This window comes from Hemicordylus capensis, chromosome 2 (assembly GCF_027244095.1).
Source record: "Hemicordylus capensis ecotype Gifberg chromosome 2, rHemCap1.1.pri, whole genome shotgun sequence".
Lineage (NCBI taxonomy): Eukaryota > Metazoa > Chordata > Lepidosauria > Squamata > Cordylidae > Hemicordylus > Hemicordylus capensis.
The window spans coordinates 359,685,303-359,700,700 of record NC_069658.1 but is presented as its reverse complement, the minus strand read 5'-3'; the positions used below and the strand labels follow the sequence as shown (position 1 = coordinate 359,700,700).

At 45.4% G+C, this 15,398-nt stretch overlaps 1 protein-coding gene across 8 annotated transcripts in view; it reads right to left on the bottom strand.

The window, feature by feature from the left end:
* LOC128345453 (uncharacterized) overlaps nucleotides 1–15,398 on the bottom strand; it is a 244,597-nt gene that overhangs the window by 183,308 nt on the left and 45,891 nt on the right. For all 8 annotated transcript variants that reach the window (XM_053297393.1, XM_053297396.1, XM_053297395.1 and 5 more), the window contains one exon: nucleotides 7,030–7,239. In XM_053297393.1, coding sequence (XP_053153368.1) covers nucleotides 7,030–7,239 — 210 coding nt within the window. The remainder of the gene's footprint in view (nucleotides 1–7,029; nucleotides 7,240–15,398) is intronic.

Genomic DNA, 15,398 nt, shown 5'->3' with positions numbered 1-15,398 from the left:
CTTGCATCCATCAAGAGGAAATCCGCACGTCTCATCAGGACCAGGTCTCATCAAGGAACTGCATCCATCAGGAACAGGGTGTCATCAGGAACAGGAACAGGGTGTAGGGTGGTTAAAAACAATTCTTCCTTCAGTCCAATTCTTCCTTTCTCAGTCCATTCTTCTATCTCTGCTTGCCATGGCCTCTCACCAGATTAAACAAAGAGGGGAGTGGGGGGGGGGACTCTAGCAAGCAAGCTTGGAATAGAGTTAGGGTTCAGGAGGAGTAACACTGAAGATAAAAGCAATGTGCGGATATCTGAAGAGAAAGCAGCGGGGGTTGTGCCCTCTGCCCTCTGTTTCATCAATTATCTGCCCTTTGGATGCTGGTGTCTAGATGACCTTGACTAAATGCATCCTGAACTGGAACAGCTAGGGCTGTGCCAAGTTTTCCCCCTCTTGCTCCAAAAACAGCTGGAGCTGACATATTAGCTTGGGAATTTGCAATGCCAGGTTTCCCCTTCTGGCTCCAGGGGATCATGGTTCCTGTGATCTCTGGATTTGCAAAATGTGCCTAAATGTCCTGCAGGGGGAGTGTGTCTTACTCAACCCCTCCTGGATCAATGGGTCTTTTGTTTACACTACAGTTACTTCCTCCAAAGATCTCTTGAATGGATCTTCCTAGTTTGTTTCCCTCCTCTGCTAATTTAGTGATTTCATTTCTCTGACACAGCTCTCTTGTGCAAAGCGTGGTCTGGCTAGTCACCTGCATTTTTGTACTTTTCAAACAACTGCTTTCAGGGGTGTTCAGTTGAACTGCTACCATTCCATCAGTTTCCTGTTGGAATTGGACTGGGGCCAATTGGACTTCTCCAAACTTCTGGGTTTCTGCCAGTAGGTCAGATTGTTGTGTGCACTCACACCTGTCTGATTCCAATACTGGCAACACCTTTTGTTGCAAAGATTTCTCAGTGGCCAGGGCTGCCTCTGCGGAAGCCAGCCTACATTTCAAAGATTCCTCTGTTGGCAAAGCAGAAACAACTTTCCGCTGCACCAATATTTCACTAACAGGGCCTGCCTCCACTTCTGTGGAAACCGACTTGGGAACCTGGCTCCTCCAGGATTCCTCCCCCTCTGCTATCAAGGCAGAGACAACTGGGCTGGCGTGCCCTGTTCCTATAAATTTCTCTCTCTGTGTTGGTGTGGCGGAACTGCCATCAGTCTTGGCCACACCCTGTTTCAAAGGCTCCTCTATATTATGTCTATTCTGATCCCAAGAAATTTTCCCCAAAAGATGCCAGTTTTCTTGGCTTTGCTCAGTTTCTTCCCTGGCATCAGGGCACCCCTACAGGGCAAAGGTGGGTGGGGAAGGAAAGTATGTCTCTGTCGTCTGCATCCCTACTTGGGGTTGAACCCCATAGCTGACTCCAGCTACTGTGGTGAATGGGTTGGTTGCCTGGGCCCTCTCAGTTATGGCTGCAATTGAAGCAGTCTGTGGGGAAGCTTTTTGTGACCTCTCTAGTGCTTCCACCTTGCTTAAGATCTTATTTAGGGATGTCTCTAGATTTTGGATAGACAGGTTTGAGTCACGAGGTCCAGTAGTTTCTCTAACTGCCTGTACTGCCCTTCCCTTCTCCTGATATCTTTCTGGGGGAACCCACGCCTGGTTTTGAACTGGGCGGCTAGCCAGTTCCTCAACCCGGCGTCTGAGATCTGCTGTGGCAGCCCCATCCCACCTTTCCATATCCTCTCCATAATCTCGCAGCGAAAACCAAAGCTGGGTCCTTTCAGACACTGGCTTTTGTAGGTACTTTCCCTGCTTATCGAATCCTTGGCTTTCTCTCTGTGTTGGGACAACACTGTAGCTCATAGTCTCAGTGACTGCTGCTACCTTGTGTTTACTGGGCTTCTCAGTTTCCCCAGGAGCTGGTTCAAAGCCATGCTGGCTGACAATATGCTGAACTAGCTCTAGGAGATCATTGAAATTGCCTGGCTCATTCTCCCCTAGCAAGCCCACCTTTTCCTTGTACCATGGAAGGAGTCCCCGGATCATGGCTTTTAGATCCCTCACAGTCCAAGCAGCCTGGGCAAGGGTGCCTGCCCCTGCTGGCACAGCCACTAGACCGGCCAGATATCTTCCCATTGCTGCTCTGTAAAGGAACTGTGTTGGGCATTCATCCCTCCTTTGTTTGGCAGTAATTGCATGTTCCTGCATCGCCCCAGCCGGAAGTACCACGGCACACATGTCCCGGCACGCTCCCCATGTGTCAAGGGTCTCTACACCTTGAACAATAGCTAGGTTTTGGGAGAACTTAGAGATGAGTTGGGCCTGTAAACCAGCTGGTGCAGCTGCACGGATCAAGGTCCGTGTTTCCTCTATTGTCAGTCTTAAATCATGTTGAAGCCTAACTAGCCCTGCCATCCATTCAACAATGGTGTCTGGGCCTAATGGAACCATTGTTTTGGCTAGCTCCCTAGCCTCAACTAGGTCCATGTTCTTGACTGTGACAGCAGTACAGCATAGACATGTTTGATCCTGATGGAGTGGTCTCTCACTCAACCTCTGTCCTAGGTTGAATTACTGATCCATTAGTGCCCCCGGCCCTGGAAGAGACAGGCAATGTCAGCTTTAGTTCTATGAGGAACACCCCCGCAGATGACTGCTTCTGAAGTAGCTACTATATAAAGCTCCAGCCCTTATGAATCAAATAAAAAAATAACACATATCAGAAAAGCACTAAAACACTTCGAGAGTATATTTTATGTAGCTCTGATTTTACTCCCTGTACTAATCTTGGTGTGCTGCCAGTTGCAGGGGCAGGGCAGGCTGGGCTTTGTTATGCTCTCTAGAGCTGCCTCCTCATGTAGCCATTTATTTATTTATTTATTTAAAAAATGTATATCCCATCCCATACCTCCAGTACACTGCTGCATGGGTTGGATAAAAGCATAAAGACATAAAATCTTTGATAAAAGAACAGTAAAAGACAATAAAATACAATGATTCATCCTAAAACAAATAAAAGAGAACAGATAACATAAGACAAGTAGAACATCAGCCAAGATTAAAACTACATGACAATCACAGCCCGTCTTTACAATGGAAGGTTATAAAACTAAACAGAGAGAGATTGACGAAGCCTTTCTGGGAGAGCATTCCAAAGATGTGGAAAACAGGTTGCTTGCCTGTAAACAGTGATCTCTCAGTGATCCATGTACATTCATAAGAACATAAGTGCAGCCCTGCTGGATCAGGCCAAATGCCTGTCTAGTTCAGCAACCTGTTTCATACACTGACCCACCAGATGCCTCTGTTAAGCCCACAGGCAAGAGCTAAGGGCATGCCCTCTCTCTGGCTGTTACTCCCCTGCAACTGGTATTTGCAGTTAAGGCTGGTAATTGCAGTCTGAGGCTGGAGGTGGCCTATAGCCCTCAGACTAGTAGCCATTGATAGACCTGTTCTCCATGAATTTATCTAAACCTCTCTTAAAGCCTTCCAGGCTCTTGGCTGTCACCACATCTTGTGGCAGAGAATTCCATAGGTTAATTATGCATTGTGTGAAAAAGTACTTCCTTTTGTCAGTCCTAAATTTCTTGGCAATCAGATTCACAATACTGGGCAATGCATCTGCATAGTACCTTCACAGGTAGCATTCTCAAGCTCCTTGAGGTGTTCCAGTCACACCTATCACACTCAGCATGAACGCAGACTTTGCTTGTTGGAGGGCCTATCACTCAGTTCCTGGAAGACCACCAAGAGTTGACGAGGAGTCCTACAATAACTTAAAAGGCAGGTGAGACTGGTAAGTAATTCAACTGCAGCACGAGGATGGGAGGGTCATCTTAATGTACACGGATCACTCAAAGTTTATCTTTGTCTTGATCCATTGTACATTTACGGTGCTAAGTAATTAGCTAGCCCATCCTAGGCGGGGGGGTCAATCAAGTTACTGCAGCACCCCCTTAAGTATGGCCCTCCAAAATTTAACCTCAGCTGCAGTGTATATCCAATGCATGGTTGATCTGATGAATGGTTGATCTGATGCCCATGTGTCTGTTTTACAAATCTCTGCTTCCAGAATGCCAGATAGGCTTGCTGCTGATTGGAAATTTTTAGAATTCTGCTTGGACTCTTAGCACCACAGTAACCTCTTCTGGCCACTAGAGGCATGATGAGTTATGTTAATAGGTCTCTCTTGGTCAGTTAGAATTCTTCAGTTGTTGAAAGCTAGTGCCTGTTTGTATACTATGTCTCTCTTAGTATGTGAGACATAGTTAATTTCTTGGGTTAAACTTTTTTACCACCAAAGCATATTCTACTGAGTAAGGATTTTAATGTTTCTCCTCAAAACCCTCAACAGAAACTGCCCTTGTGGAGTGCACTTTAATGGAGGCCTAATCCCCTGTGTCCTAAAATCCTGTAATCAATTCAACCTTCCCTGTAATCAATTCAACCAACCAGTGAGACAATCTATGACTATTTATTGTCTTGGCTATATTTTTCTCTCTGTATGAAACTAACAACTGAGTATCTTTTGTAAAGTTATTTGTTCTGTCTAGGTAGTTCAGAAGACCCACTATGGCAGTCCTGGTGATAAAGTATAATAACTTTCATAACTGCTTCCCCATGCATGTCTGAATCCACAGTCCGACATACCTAGAGAACTCCTGGGATAGTAAGCCCAACCCAGGCTCAGGTAAGGCAAACTCTATGCCATCATTCCCATCTAAGAAGATGACCAGCTGAGACTGATGGTGTCCTCCTTGGGGACACGGAAGGTATCTTTGGAACAGAAAGTGTTTCATTATCTGTTTCCTCTTCCACATCTAACCCATGGCTTAGAAAGCCTTGAAATGTTGCAGGTGTACTAAGTGAAGCATCCAGAGTGGCTATTGCTGTTTATTTAACCACTGTGTCAGTTGGAGAAAGCTCTAATAGGACAATGACTGATGATGTTGTCAACATCAATAAGGTATTGACACCTTATTAGAATGTCTCAGCTGACATTATCAAAGGCTGCAAAGTAGTCATCTCTGAAGGCTGAATCAAAATTATTGGTACTGAAGGCTGAACCAGTGTTGTACAGATCTCTGGTATGGATGAAGAAACAGTAGACAATGGTACCGAGAGTGACATTATTTTCTCATGTCTCACAACATCAGAAGGAGCTGGCATTCTTGTCAACGTCAACTAAGTATGCTTTGATGCCAATGAAGGGGAGGAATGCTTTGACTTTGTGTCTTTTCTCCTATGTTTCTTTGGCTGATCTGGTGGCTTTCTTTCTTTTCCAACTTAACACAGATGTTTAAAAGCAATGTCGAGGAGATGGTCTTCACTGTTGATGCCAGTGTCGATGGAACCAGTGTTGAAGCCTGCAGTGTCAACGTCAACATTGCTCAGTTCCTCAGTATTAAAGATCCAACCATATCAACAGACACAGCCCTCAAAGCCATAAATGTTGAGGGAGATATAAGCATCGGGATTAGAGGACATCGGGACCATATAAAGCAGCTCTTAAGTATAGCTCCTTACTCTTTTTAGTTTGTCTGGAGAACAAAATACAAATCTTGGATATCCTGATGTGGCCCTAACCCCCAAAAATCAGACACAGATCATGGTGGTTAGTGGTCGGCAGCTTTGCACTACAACCATCACACTTCTTGAAATATTTTTCATGTCCAATCTGTTATCAGAACTGCCCTAGAGTGCTGGCTAGACGCTCCAACTGTGATTTTGGCTTAAAATGGGGGAATTAGCTTGGTTTGGGGAGCAGTTCGGTTCCAGTATTAATTTAATAAATCTTGGTTTTTGGGAAAGATGAGGAGGCATAAAAACAGTTTCAAGCTGTATTCGGTCCAAGAGTCAAGCCAGAAATCCAATTTAAAAATAAAATAAAATAATTCTGTCTCTGTAGCCAAGAACCAAGCCAATCCATGAAGCAATGCCCCAGCAAGGACAATGCCACAGCAGTTGGAAAGGAACTGAGTATTAGCTGCTTCAACTGCCAAAGTCAACAGTCACACTGAATGCAATGGGTGCGGCTGGAGCGCCTTGGGGAGTTTACGAATTCTACCCGTGATGAGGCTACTGTTCCAATTACTCAGTACTATGCATGTACAATGGATCATATGAGAGGAGAGCTAGTGTTGTGGTAGCAAGAATGAATTGTCCCCTTTGCTAAGCAGGGTTTACCCTGGTTTGCATTTGAATAGGAGACTATATGTGTGAGAACTGTAAGATATTCCCCTTAGGGGATGGAGCCACTCTGGGAAGAGCACCATGCAGAAGGTTCCAAACTCCCTCCCTGGCATCTCCAGATAGGGCTGAGAGAGTCTTCTGCCTGAAATCTTGGAGAAGCCACTGCCAGTCTGTGTGGACAATACTAAGCTCAGTATAAGGTAGCTTCCTATGTTCCTAACAAAGATCTTCCATTACAGACAAGTTCCAGATATTTTCATTTCTGAGCTCTCACCTAAGCATTTGAATGCATTTCCACATAACATTCAGCTACATGTTTCATTAAAAGGCAATGTATCAGTAGGTGATATAGAAAACTCTTTATTATTTATATTACAAATATACCTGCAAGTTATACATGCAAAACTGAATTATTGCAATGATTATTGAAATTTTGGAAGTGGGTTTTTCTTTTTTAAATAAACAAACAAACAAACAAATGTCGTTATTTTTTAAAAACCCCAAACCCTAAAGTTCATATCTTAACTATGTAAAAAATATACTTTATACCCAGAATCCAAAGGGTCATGTGTAGCATGCATACCAAGTCTTTTCCACACCCTCCCCTCCTACTTCAGACTCTCAAAAAAAGAAAGAGACAATCTTTCAGAACAAGCTTTCAATACAATGTAAGAGGCTCTGGCCAAAAAGAAAAATTAGTAACCCTATCCATACTCCCAAACTTTCCTTACACACTGAAGAAACATGAAAGATTCCTTAATACAAGGCATTTTTTGCAAATATTTATGCAGTAGTAATAAAACTGAAAAACAGCTTGTTGACTTTTACTATCTGAAACACAGCATACATACCTCGTTTTATATATGCAGTTGCTATTTCATCACAGGTATAAATTTCATCAATACCTGTTGTTCTTCTATAGTAATTGTAATCTTGCACTACCCCTGTGCAGTTGGGATAACTTAAACAGTCCAATACAGCAGCAAAAAGGGATGTGTAATACATTGGTTCTAATGGTCCTGACAGATACTGATCAACATAGACATCAAAAATTTCATTCACTGGGGGGTGGGAAAAGAAAAAGAAACACACAACTTTACTATACACTCGGTCAGAAAGGAGCATTGGTTACTCACTGTGAAGGCTTCTTTCTGCTGGATCTGAGGACATCTCACATGGGTTATCCTTCCCACATGCTCCAGTAGGCAGGACTATGCTAATTAGATAAAAGAGCTTAAATATCCTGGGAAGGAGAACCCTCCCAGTTCATCACAGCCAAGTCCAATGTATAGAAGAAAGTGAGAGATAAGATAAAAGAAAAGACACAGCCAGTAGATGCAGATGCCCAGACAAGTGGGTTGAGATGTCCTCAAATCCAACAGCAGGAAGCAGCCTTCATGGTGGGTAATCAATGTTCCTTTCTCTGCTGCTGGATGGGGACATCTCACATGGGACATGCCACAGCTAAGGACCCCGGGTGGGAGAATCTGTGGGAGAACATGTTGCAGGACCCGTCTGCCAAAGGCTGCTTGGGAAGAGCAATGGAAGTTGAGTTTGTAGTGAAGTGTGAACATGGATGGAGATGTCCAGGTGGTATTTCTGCCAGTGGGGCATTTGCTGAGAAGGCCACTGACGTTGCCACGGATCTGGTAGAGTGCACCATAATGTAAAGTGGAGTCCACAAGTTTTGTACTTTGTATGCCAGGGATATACAGTACATGCCTTGATCCATCTGGCGATAGTAGTTGACGATACCTTCTGCCCACTGAGGCAGAGAGAAAGGAAACAAACAAGGCACCTGGAGCAGAATGCAGACGTGAAGGAGAGATAAACCTTCAGGCATTGATGGACGTCTAGTTTGTGCCAGTCCTTCTCCTTATGCTGCTGAGGCTTAGGACAGAATGAAGGGAGAACTATATCCTGAGATCGGTGAAAGACTGAGGCCACTTTAGGTATAAAAGAAGCAACCTGAATCAGGCAAACAGAGTCAGGAGAAAAGATGCAGAAATAAAGATCTGCTGATAATGCACACAGTTCGGATAAATGTCTGGCTGATGTGACAGCCACCAGAAAGGCAAGTCTGAAGGAAACAGTTTGGAGTGGAATGAGCTGAGTGGGCTCAAAAGGCGGTTTGTACAGCACGCAGAGGACTTAGTGGGGATCCCAGGAAGGAAATCTGTGAATTGTTGGCGGAGAGAACAAAGAGGCACCTTTGAAAAATCATTTGAGATGCAGGTGTGGGTGTAGTCCCTTTGCAGAGGAGACAGACAGGAGATTAGCCAACGAAGCTCCCTGCTGCTTGAGCATGTTCGCTCTGTGACCCTTCTCAAGGCCATCTTGAAGAAAACGGAGGAGTTCTGGCAGACCGTAGTCATCCCCTGAAAGGGCATTACATCTGCATCAACAAAGAAAAAACCACCATGTGGACTGATGAATGCAGTTAGTATTAGTGTTCCAACAGGGATTTCCAGATGTTGTTGACTACAATCCCCAGAATCCCCAGCTGCAATGGCTTTTGATTGGGGATTATGGAAGTTGTAGTCAACAACACCTGGGAATCCCTGTTAGAGGAAACACTGGTTAGTATACCCATCTGTAAGCTAGAATAGTGTCCATAACTTTGGGAGTATAGCCATGGAGACTCAGTATGTTCTATTCAGACACCAGACAGCAAGCTTGAACCATGCTGGGTCATGGTGAAGGACGGGGCCTTGGTGAAGCAAGTCCTGAGTTACTGGAAGGAAAAACAGGTTGCTTACCTGTAACAGGTGATCTGGTAGTGATGCCTCGGCATTCATAAAAATGGGTTCTGCGCCTGCGCAGGACAGCTTCGGATAGTATTGATTAGCTCCTTGCAACGCCTTTTAACTGCCTCTGCACGAGGCGTGCAGTACCTATACTGGCAGTTAGGCGTCTGTTGCTCAGTTTCTGAATGCCCGACCCACAGCATAAATTGTTATAGTCCTCCATAGGAACTGTTAACGGGCTTTAGTGTAAATGTAATGTCTCAATCGCATGCACTCTTTAGAAATGTAATGTCTCGATTACTTGCACTCTGTAGTGGGGTCGGCTGGGAGAGTTTTATGAATGTCGAGGCATCACTACCAGATCACCTGTTACAGGTAAGCAACCTGTTTATCTGGATAGTGAGGCCTCAACAGTCATAAAAATGGGTGAATCACAAGTTGCCCAAATGGTAGTGGGTATTGCAAGCTATTGAAGTACCCTCTTAAGAACGGCCCTGCCAAATTGTGCCACCTCTACAGAGCAAAGTTCTAGTGCATAATGCTTTACAAAGGTTTGGTCCGAGGCCCAGGTAGCCTCGATACATATATCTTTGAATTTTATTCCTGAAAGATGAGCTGCCGGGGCAGCGTGCACCCTCGTTGAATGGGCTCTAATAGTGGATGATGGAGTGATTCCCTGAATATCGTAGGCCATCTTAATGAGTTCCACCAACCAAAAAGACAGCTTTTGGCACAATGGTTGAAGGCCTCGGTTCTTCCCATTCAGGGCAATGAAAAGACTTTTTGTTTTTCTCATATCTCTTGTTCTCTGCAGGTAGAAAAGGATGGCCCTCCGCACATCTAGCATGTGTAAAGAAGTTTCCAGCGGTGTGGATGGATTTCTGCAAAAGGTAGGTAAAACAATGTCTGCATTTATGTGAAAATCAGTTACTATTTTCGGGTGGAATTCCAGGTCTAAATGCATAACTACTCCGTCTGGAAAGAACCGAGTATAAGGTTCATCCATTCGAAGAGCAAGTAATTCGCTCACATGTTTTGCAGATGTAATTGCCACCAGGAATAAAACCTTTAATGTTACCAATTTTAAGGAAGTGGTGTCCATAGGTTCAAAAGGCTTTTCCATCAAAGTTGAGAGAACCAAAGAGAGGCTCCACTTGTCAGATGGCCTTTGCACTGGGGGGTAAAGGTTATTCAGGCCTTTCAAAAATTCCTTGCACTTTGGATGAGTAAACACAGTCTTGTGATCCCATCCACTGTGGCGAGTGGAGATGGCCGCCAAATGGACTCTTATTGAGGCACTGGCCAACCTGCTGGCTTTCAAGGAGGTTAGATATAGCATTACCTCTTTCACAGAGGCCTCTTTTGGCAGAAAATGGTGCTCAGTGGCATATGAAGAGAACCTCTTCCATTTGGATTGATAATTTTTCCTAGTTGATAGTCTCCTGCTATTCTTTAATATCTTCCTCAGTAACCTACTCTCCATGCTGTCAGATTGAGGACAGACAGGTTAGGATGGAGTATTTGTCCTTCTTGTTGAGATATCTGGTCCTCTCGCTGAGGTAATCTCTTGTATGTGTGGTTTGACAGACATAAAAATTGAGGGAACCACGTCTGTCTGGGCCACCAAGGGGTGACAAGAATCGCTCTGGTGTTGTCATGGCGCAGACTTCTGACTCAGAAGAGTCAGAGGAGGAACAGGAGGAACTAACGCCTGCTAGTGAGGGCTCAGAGGCACAGCAACAGGATTTGGCAGGGAGACCAGACTCTGGAGCTGAGGAATCGGAACAGCTGCCAGACATGAATCCTGATCAGGAGCAGGCTGATCAGGAGGAGGCTGGGATTTCACCTGTCTTTAGAAGACGTCTCAAAAGGCAAGCTCAGTGGGAGATACGCAGGTGAAGGAGAACACAAGAGAGGAAGCAGAAGTGCTGACTAAGGGAAGTCTGATTGGCTGCTGTTTCTCTTGAGCCATATATCAAGCAGTCTGTGATTTCCACTGATGCTGTTAGCAACTTTTGCTGACCGTGGACTGTGTTTCTGTGTTGAATTCATCAACTTTTCCAAGTTCCAGTTTGCCCTTGTTCTGTTCTTTCCTGCTCTGTGTTCTTGTTCCGTTAATTCCTTGCTCTGGTGTCCTTTGTTCTTTTTCATTCCTTGCACTGTTTTTTCTTTTCAGTTATTACTCAGTTATTGTTAGAGGGGGTAACTAGTTCAGTCCAGGGGACTTGATTCATTCACTATTTTCTTTGTGAGCCTTTTGTTTTCCTTCGTGCAGCTTCGCTGCTACTTTCTGTTAACTCACAGGGGGAGTGCTGAAGGGGGTTGTAAATCCTGTTGGGTTAGACGAGCTAACAGATTTATGACAGGTGTTGTCTTGTAGAAACTTGGCTATGACCCTGTTTAAAAGGGGAGATAGGGAGGATATAAATAAAACATACTTTGTGTCCAAAGGTATTGGAAGGCATCCCCCTTGGATAGGTGGCCCTCCCCCATTCTTGAATAGTATTGGTTGCACTTTTTGTTCGTTGATGTCACAAACAGGTCGACAGTCAGAGTCCCCCAGGCGAGGAATAGCTCCTTCAACAACTGGGAGTTGAGCTCCCATTCGTGTTGCTGAAGGATGAGAGATCTGTTTAACGTGTCTGCTAGGACATTGTCCTGTCCTTTTATGTGTATAGCTACCAGGTGTATGCGCCTTGCAATGCACCAGTTCCACACCTGGAGCCCTAGATGGCACAATGGTTTTGACACCGTTCCCCCTTGATTGTTTACGTAGGCGATAGCAGTGGTATTGTCCATCTGAAGTTGTAGAACCCCCTCCTGAATGATGTCTTGAAAGGCTTGCAATGCCTTGAACACTGCCAGAAGCTCCAGGAGATTGATATGATGTTTCATCTCTCACTGGTTCCACTGGCCCTGAGCCCTGTGCTTTCCTAGATGAGCTCCCCATCCGAGCATGGAAGCATCCGTGGTCAATGTGCAAGTGGGTATCGGGGTCTGAAATGGAACCCCTACCTGCATGTTCAAATCTCTCATCCACCACAACAAGGAGTCCAGGATTCTGCGAGGAATTTGAAGGGGCAGACCCTGGGGATCCACACTGGGGCGAAAAACACTCAGGTACCACATCTGCAGTTTCCTCATGTGAAGCTTTGCGTAGCGAACAGTAGCGGTACAAGAGGCCATCAGGCCCATAAGAACCTGGATTGACCTGGCCTGTTGCTGTGGATTGGCATGAAAGCATAATACCATCTCCTTTATTCGACTGAATCTGTCTTGTGAGAGGAACGCCCTCTGGCAGTCCACGTCCAGTTCTGCACCAATATATCTGAGGCGCTTCGCGGGAGTAAGGTGAGACTTCTCCCAGTTTATCCTTATGCCCAGGTCGTGTAGTAGTGTAGTCACTGTCCAAATCTGGCCATCCAATTGCACTCTGGTCTTCCCTGCAATAAGCCAGTCTGTGAGAAACGGAAATATCGAGATTCCTTGTGTATGTAGGTAGGCTATCATGACAGCCATGCACTTTGTGAAGAATCATGGAGCTGTCACTAGGCCAAAAGGCAGTACATTGTATTGGAAAATCTGACTGCCTAGCGTGAAATATCTCCTGTGAGACTCTTGTATGCCGATGTGGAAGTAGGCATCCTTCAAATCCAATGTTGCAATCCATTGCTCCTGGTGAAAAAGAGGTAGGATCGCTTGCAGCATTATCATCCGGAATTTCCTCACGTTGACATATACTGTAGGTTCAGCCACCTGAGATCCATAATTGGTTGAATGCCCCCATCCTTCTTGGGTATCTGGAAGTACCTCGAATAGAAGCCTGTCAGAGCATGAGCTCACAGTACCGGTGAAATCGCCTCCTTGCCCAACAGAACTAGGGGTGAGCCCGGACCAGTCCAGAGGCCATTCTCAAGACCTCCGAACCAGTCCAGACATGAGGGCGGTCCGGCACTGGTGTACAGGGCTCTTTAAGGGCAGGGGAGGGTGTACTCCCCCCCCCCCGCCACGTTTCCCCCGCCAGCGCGTTCATTTGGTAAAGCTTTTGGGGCGGCAGGATACCTCCCTGCTGCCCTTTCCCCCAGTCGTCGGCAAAAGGCTTCAAAAAGACTTTCACGCGTGCGCACATCGCACGCACACGTCACCATGTCACGTGCGTGCATGTCGCAGAGACGTGATGTGCGCACACGCAAAAGGCTTTTTGAAGCCTTTTGCCGACGACTGGGGGAAGGGGCGGCAGGGAGGTATCCTGCCGCCCCAAAAGCTTTACCAAACAAATGCACCGGCAGGGGAAACACGGCAGGGGGGTAAGTACACCCTCCCCCGCCCTTAAAGAGCCCCGTACACCAGTGCTGGACTGCAGCTCCGCAGTTCCGTGCACATCCCTAAACAGAACCTTGACTTCCTCTTCTAGCGTCTGAGTCTCTGTGGTATACTTTATCCCACTGAACTGAGGAAGAGTCTTGAGTTCGATCGCGTAACCCATCCTGATTATACGCAGGACCCAGCGATCTGATGTTATGTGTTGCCATGCTTGGGCATGGCTTGCCAGTTTGATGGTATTTCTGGTTTGCAACAAGGTAATGTTGTACCTTGTGGTTCCGTGGAATAATCTTGGTTGTTCTGGTTGCTTTAGTTCCAGTAATTGTGGGCTCAGGGGACAATCAAAGATGTTGCTTTGGTTGTTGTGCAGCTTTGTTGCATCCCTGCTGTTCTGGCTTGGTTCTTTGCGTGTAATTTCTACAATTGTAGCGATTAAAGGGTCTCTTATACTCCCTTTGCTCATTCCTCCGGTAGGAGCCTTGTCTCCGCTGATATGGCTGAAACTTATTATTAGTAAAACATTGCGCCGCGAACGTCTTGGCTGTCATCTTAGAGTTCTTTAAGTGCTCCATAGTATCATCCGTTTGCTCTGCAAATAGTCCTTTCCCATCAAATTGCAATGACTCTATGCAACCACGCATATCTTGCATCAAAGTGGTCAATCGCAGCCATGCATGGCGTCACAACATCACCGCAGTCGTGAGAGTGCGTGACTCGGACTCTGCCAAGTGTTTGGCATTCACCAATTGCTGGCGCGTAGCTGTCGTGGTCTTCAAGAAAACAGTATCAAAACACTTTTGAAACTCTTCTGATGTTAAAGAGGATCTCTGTGCATGGAGACCTTCCCACAAGGAGTAAGTATACTTTGCAAGGCAAGCTATGTAGTTGAGATCTTAATGGATAGGCATCCATAGAGTAAGACTTTCTAGAAAGTACATCAAGCTTCCTGCCCTCCTTGTCTGCTGGTGTGGTATGCCTCCTCCCTGATTTTGCCGAAGAGGTGCAGTCAATAACCAGTGAATTAGGCACTGGATGTTTAATCAGATATTCGTTGTCTTGCTCTTTTATTCTGTAAAGAGATTCCAGACGCTTTGAGGTAGCCGTTGAAGTTTACAAGGTCTCCCATGCAGATTTAGCTGCCTTTGTAGTCACTGGGAGCATTGGTAGATAAACTGGTTGTGAGCCAGATGATTTCTTTAAGAAATTATATACAGGGTCGTCCAATTCTGTTGTTTTCTGAGTGAGATTGAGCACATCAGCCATTTCTGCTATCTGCTGATTGTAGGATCTCATTTCTTCTAGGGGTGTGCATTTTGGAATTTTCTTGTTTCGATCTGTATCCGAATCGAAACACCCCTGTTTTGTTTTGTACCCAAATTTTCTGAATCCGAATCAGCCCTGTTTTGTTTTGTAGCGGAATTTTCCGAATCCGAATCCGAATCAATTTGGATTTTTAAAAAGGGTACCAGGGCAAAAAGAATGGGTGGTGGTGGTAGTGTCCAATGGGTGGAAGCTACCACCCAAATTTCAAAGGAATTATGCAAAGGGCTGATTTTTTGTGAATTTCTTAAGTTTTAAGAAAACTTAAGAAATTCTTTAAGAATTTTCCCATAGGGAATAATGGGGATTCCAGCAAATGTATCACTTCAAATCAAGGGGAAAGGGATGACCCAGAGCGGAGTGTGGTGGGTGGTAGTGCCCAAAGGGGGCAAGGAAACTTCCAGAATTATCTCAAAAGAATTAGGAACATAGGAAACTGCCATATACTGAGTCAGATCATTGGTCTATCTAGCTCAGTATTGTCTTCACAGACTGGCAGCAGCTTCTCCAAGGTTGCAGGCAGGAATCTCTCTCAGCCCTATCTTGGAGAAGCCAGGGAGGGAACTTGAAACCTTCTGCTCTTCTCAGAGCGGCTTCATCCCCTGAGGGGAATATCTTGCTGTGCTCACACATCAAGTCTCCCATTCATATGCAACCAGGACAGATCCTGCTTAACTATGGAGACAAGTCATGCTCAGCCACAAGACCAGTTCTCCTCTCCATTGGGCAAAGGGCTGGTCTTTTGTGAACTGTTGAAGTTTACGTGTCTTTTAAGATTTCTCCCATAGGGAATAATGGAGTTTTCTGCAGCCCCAAAATTCCACTTGGGG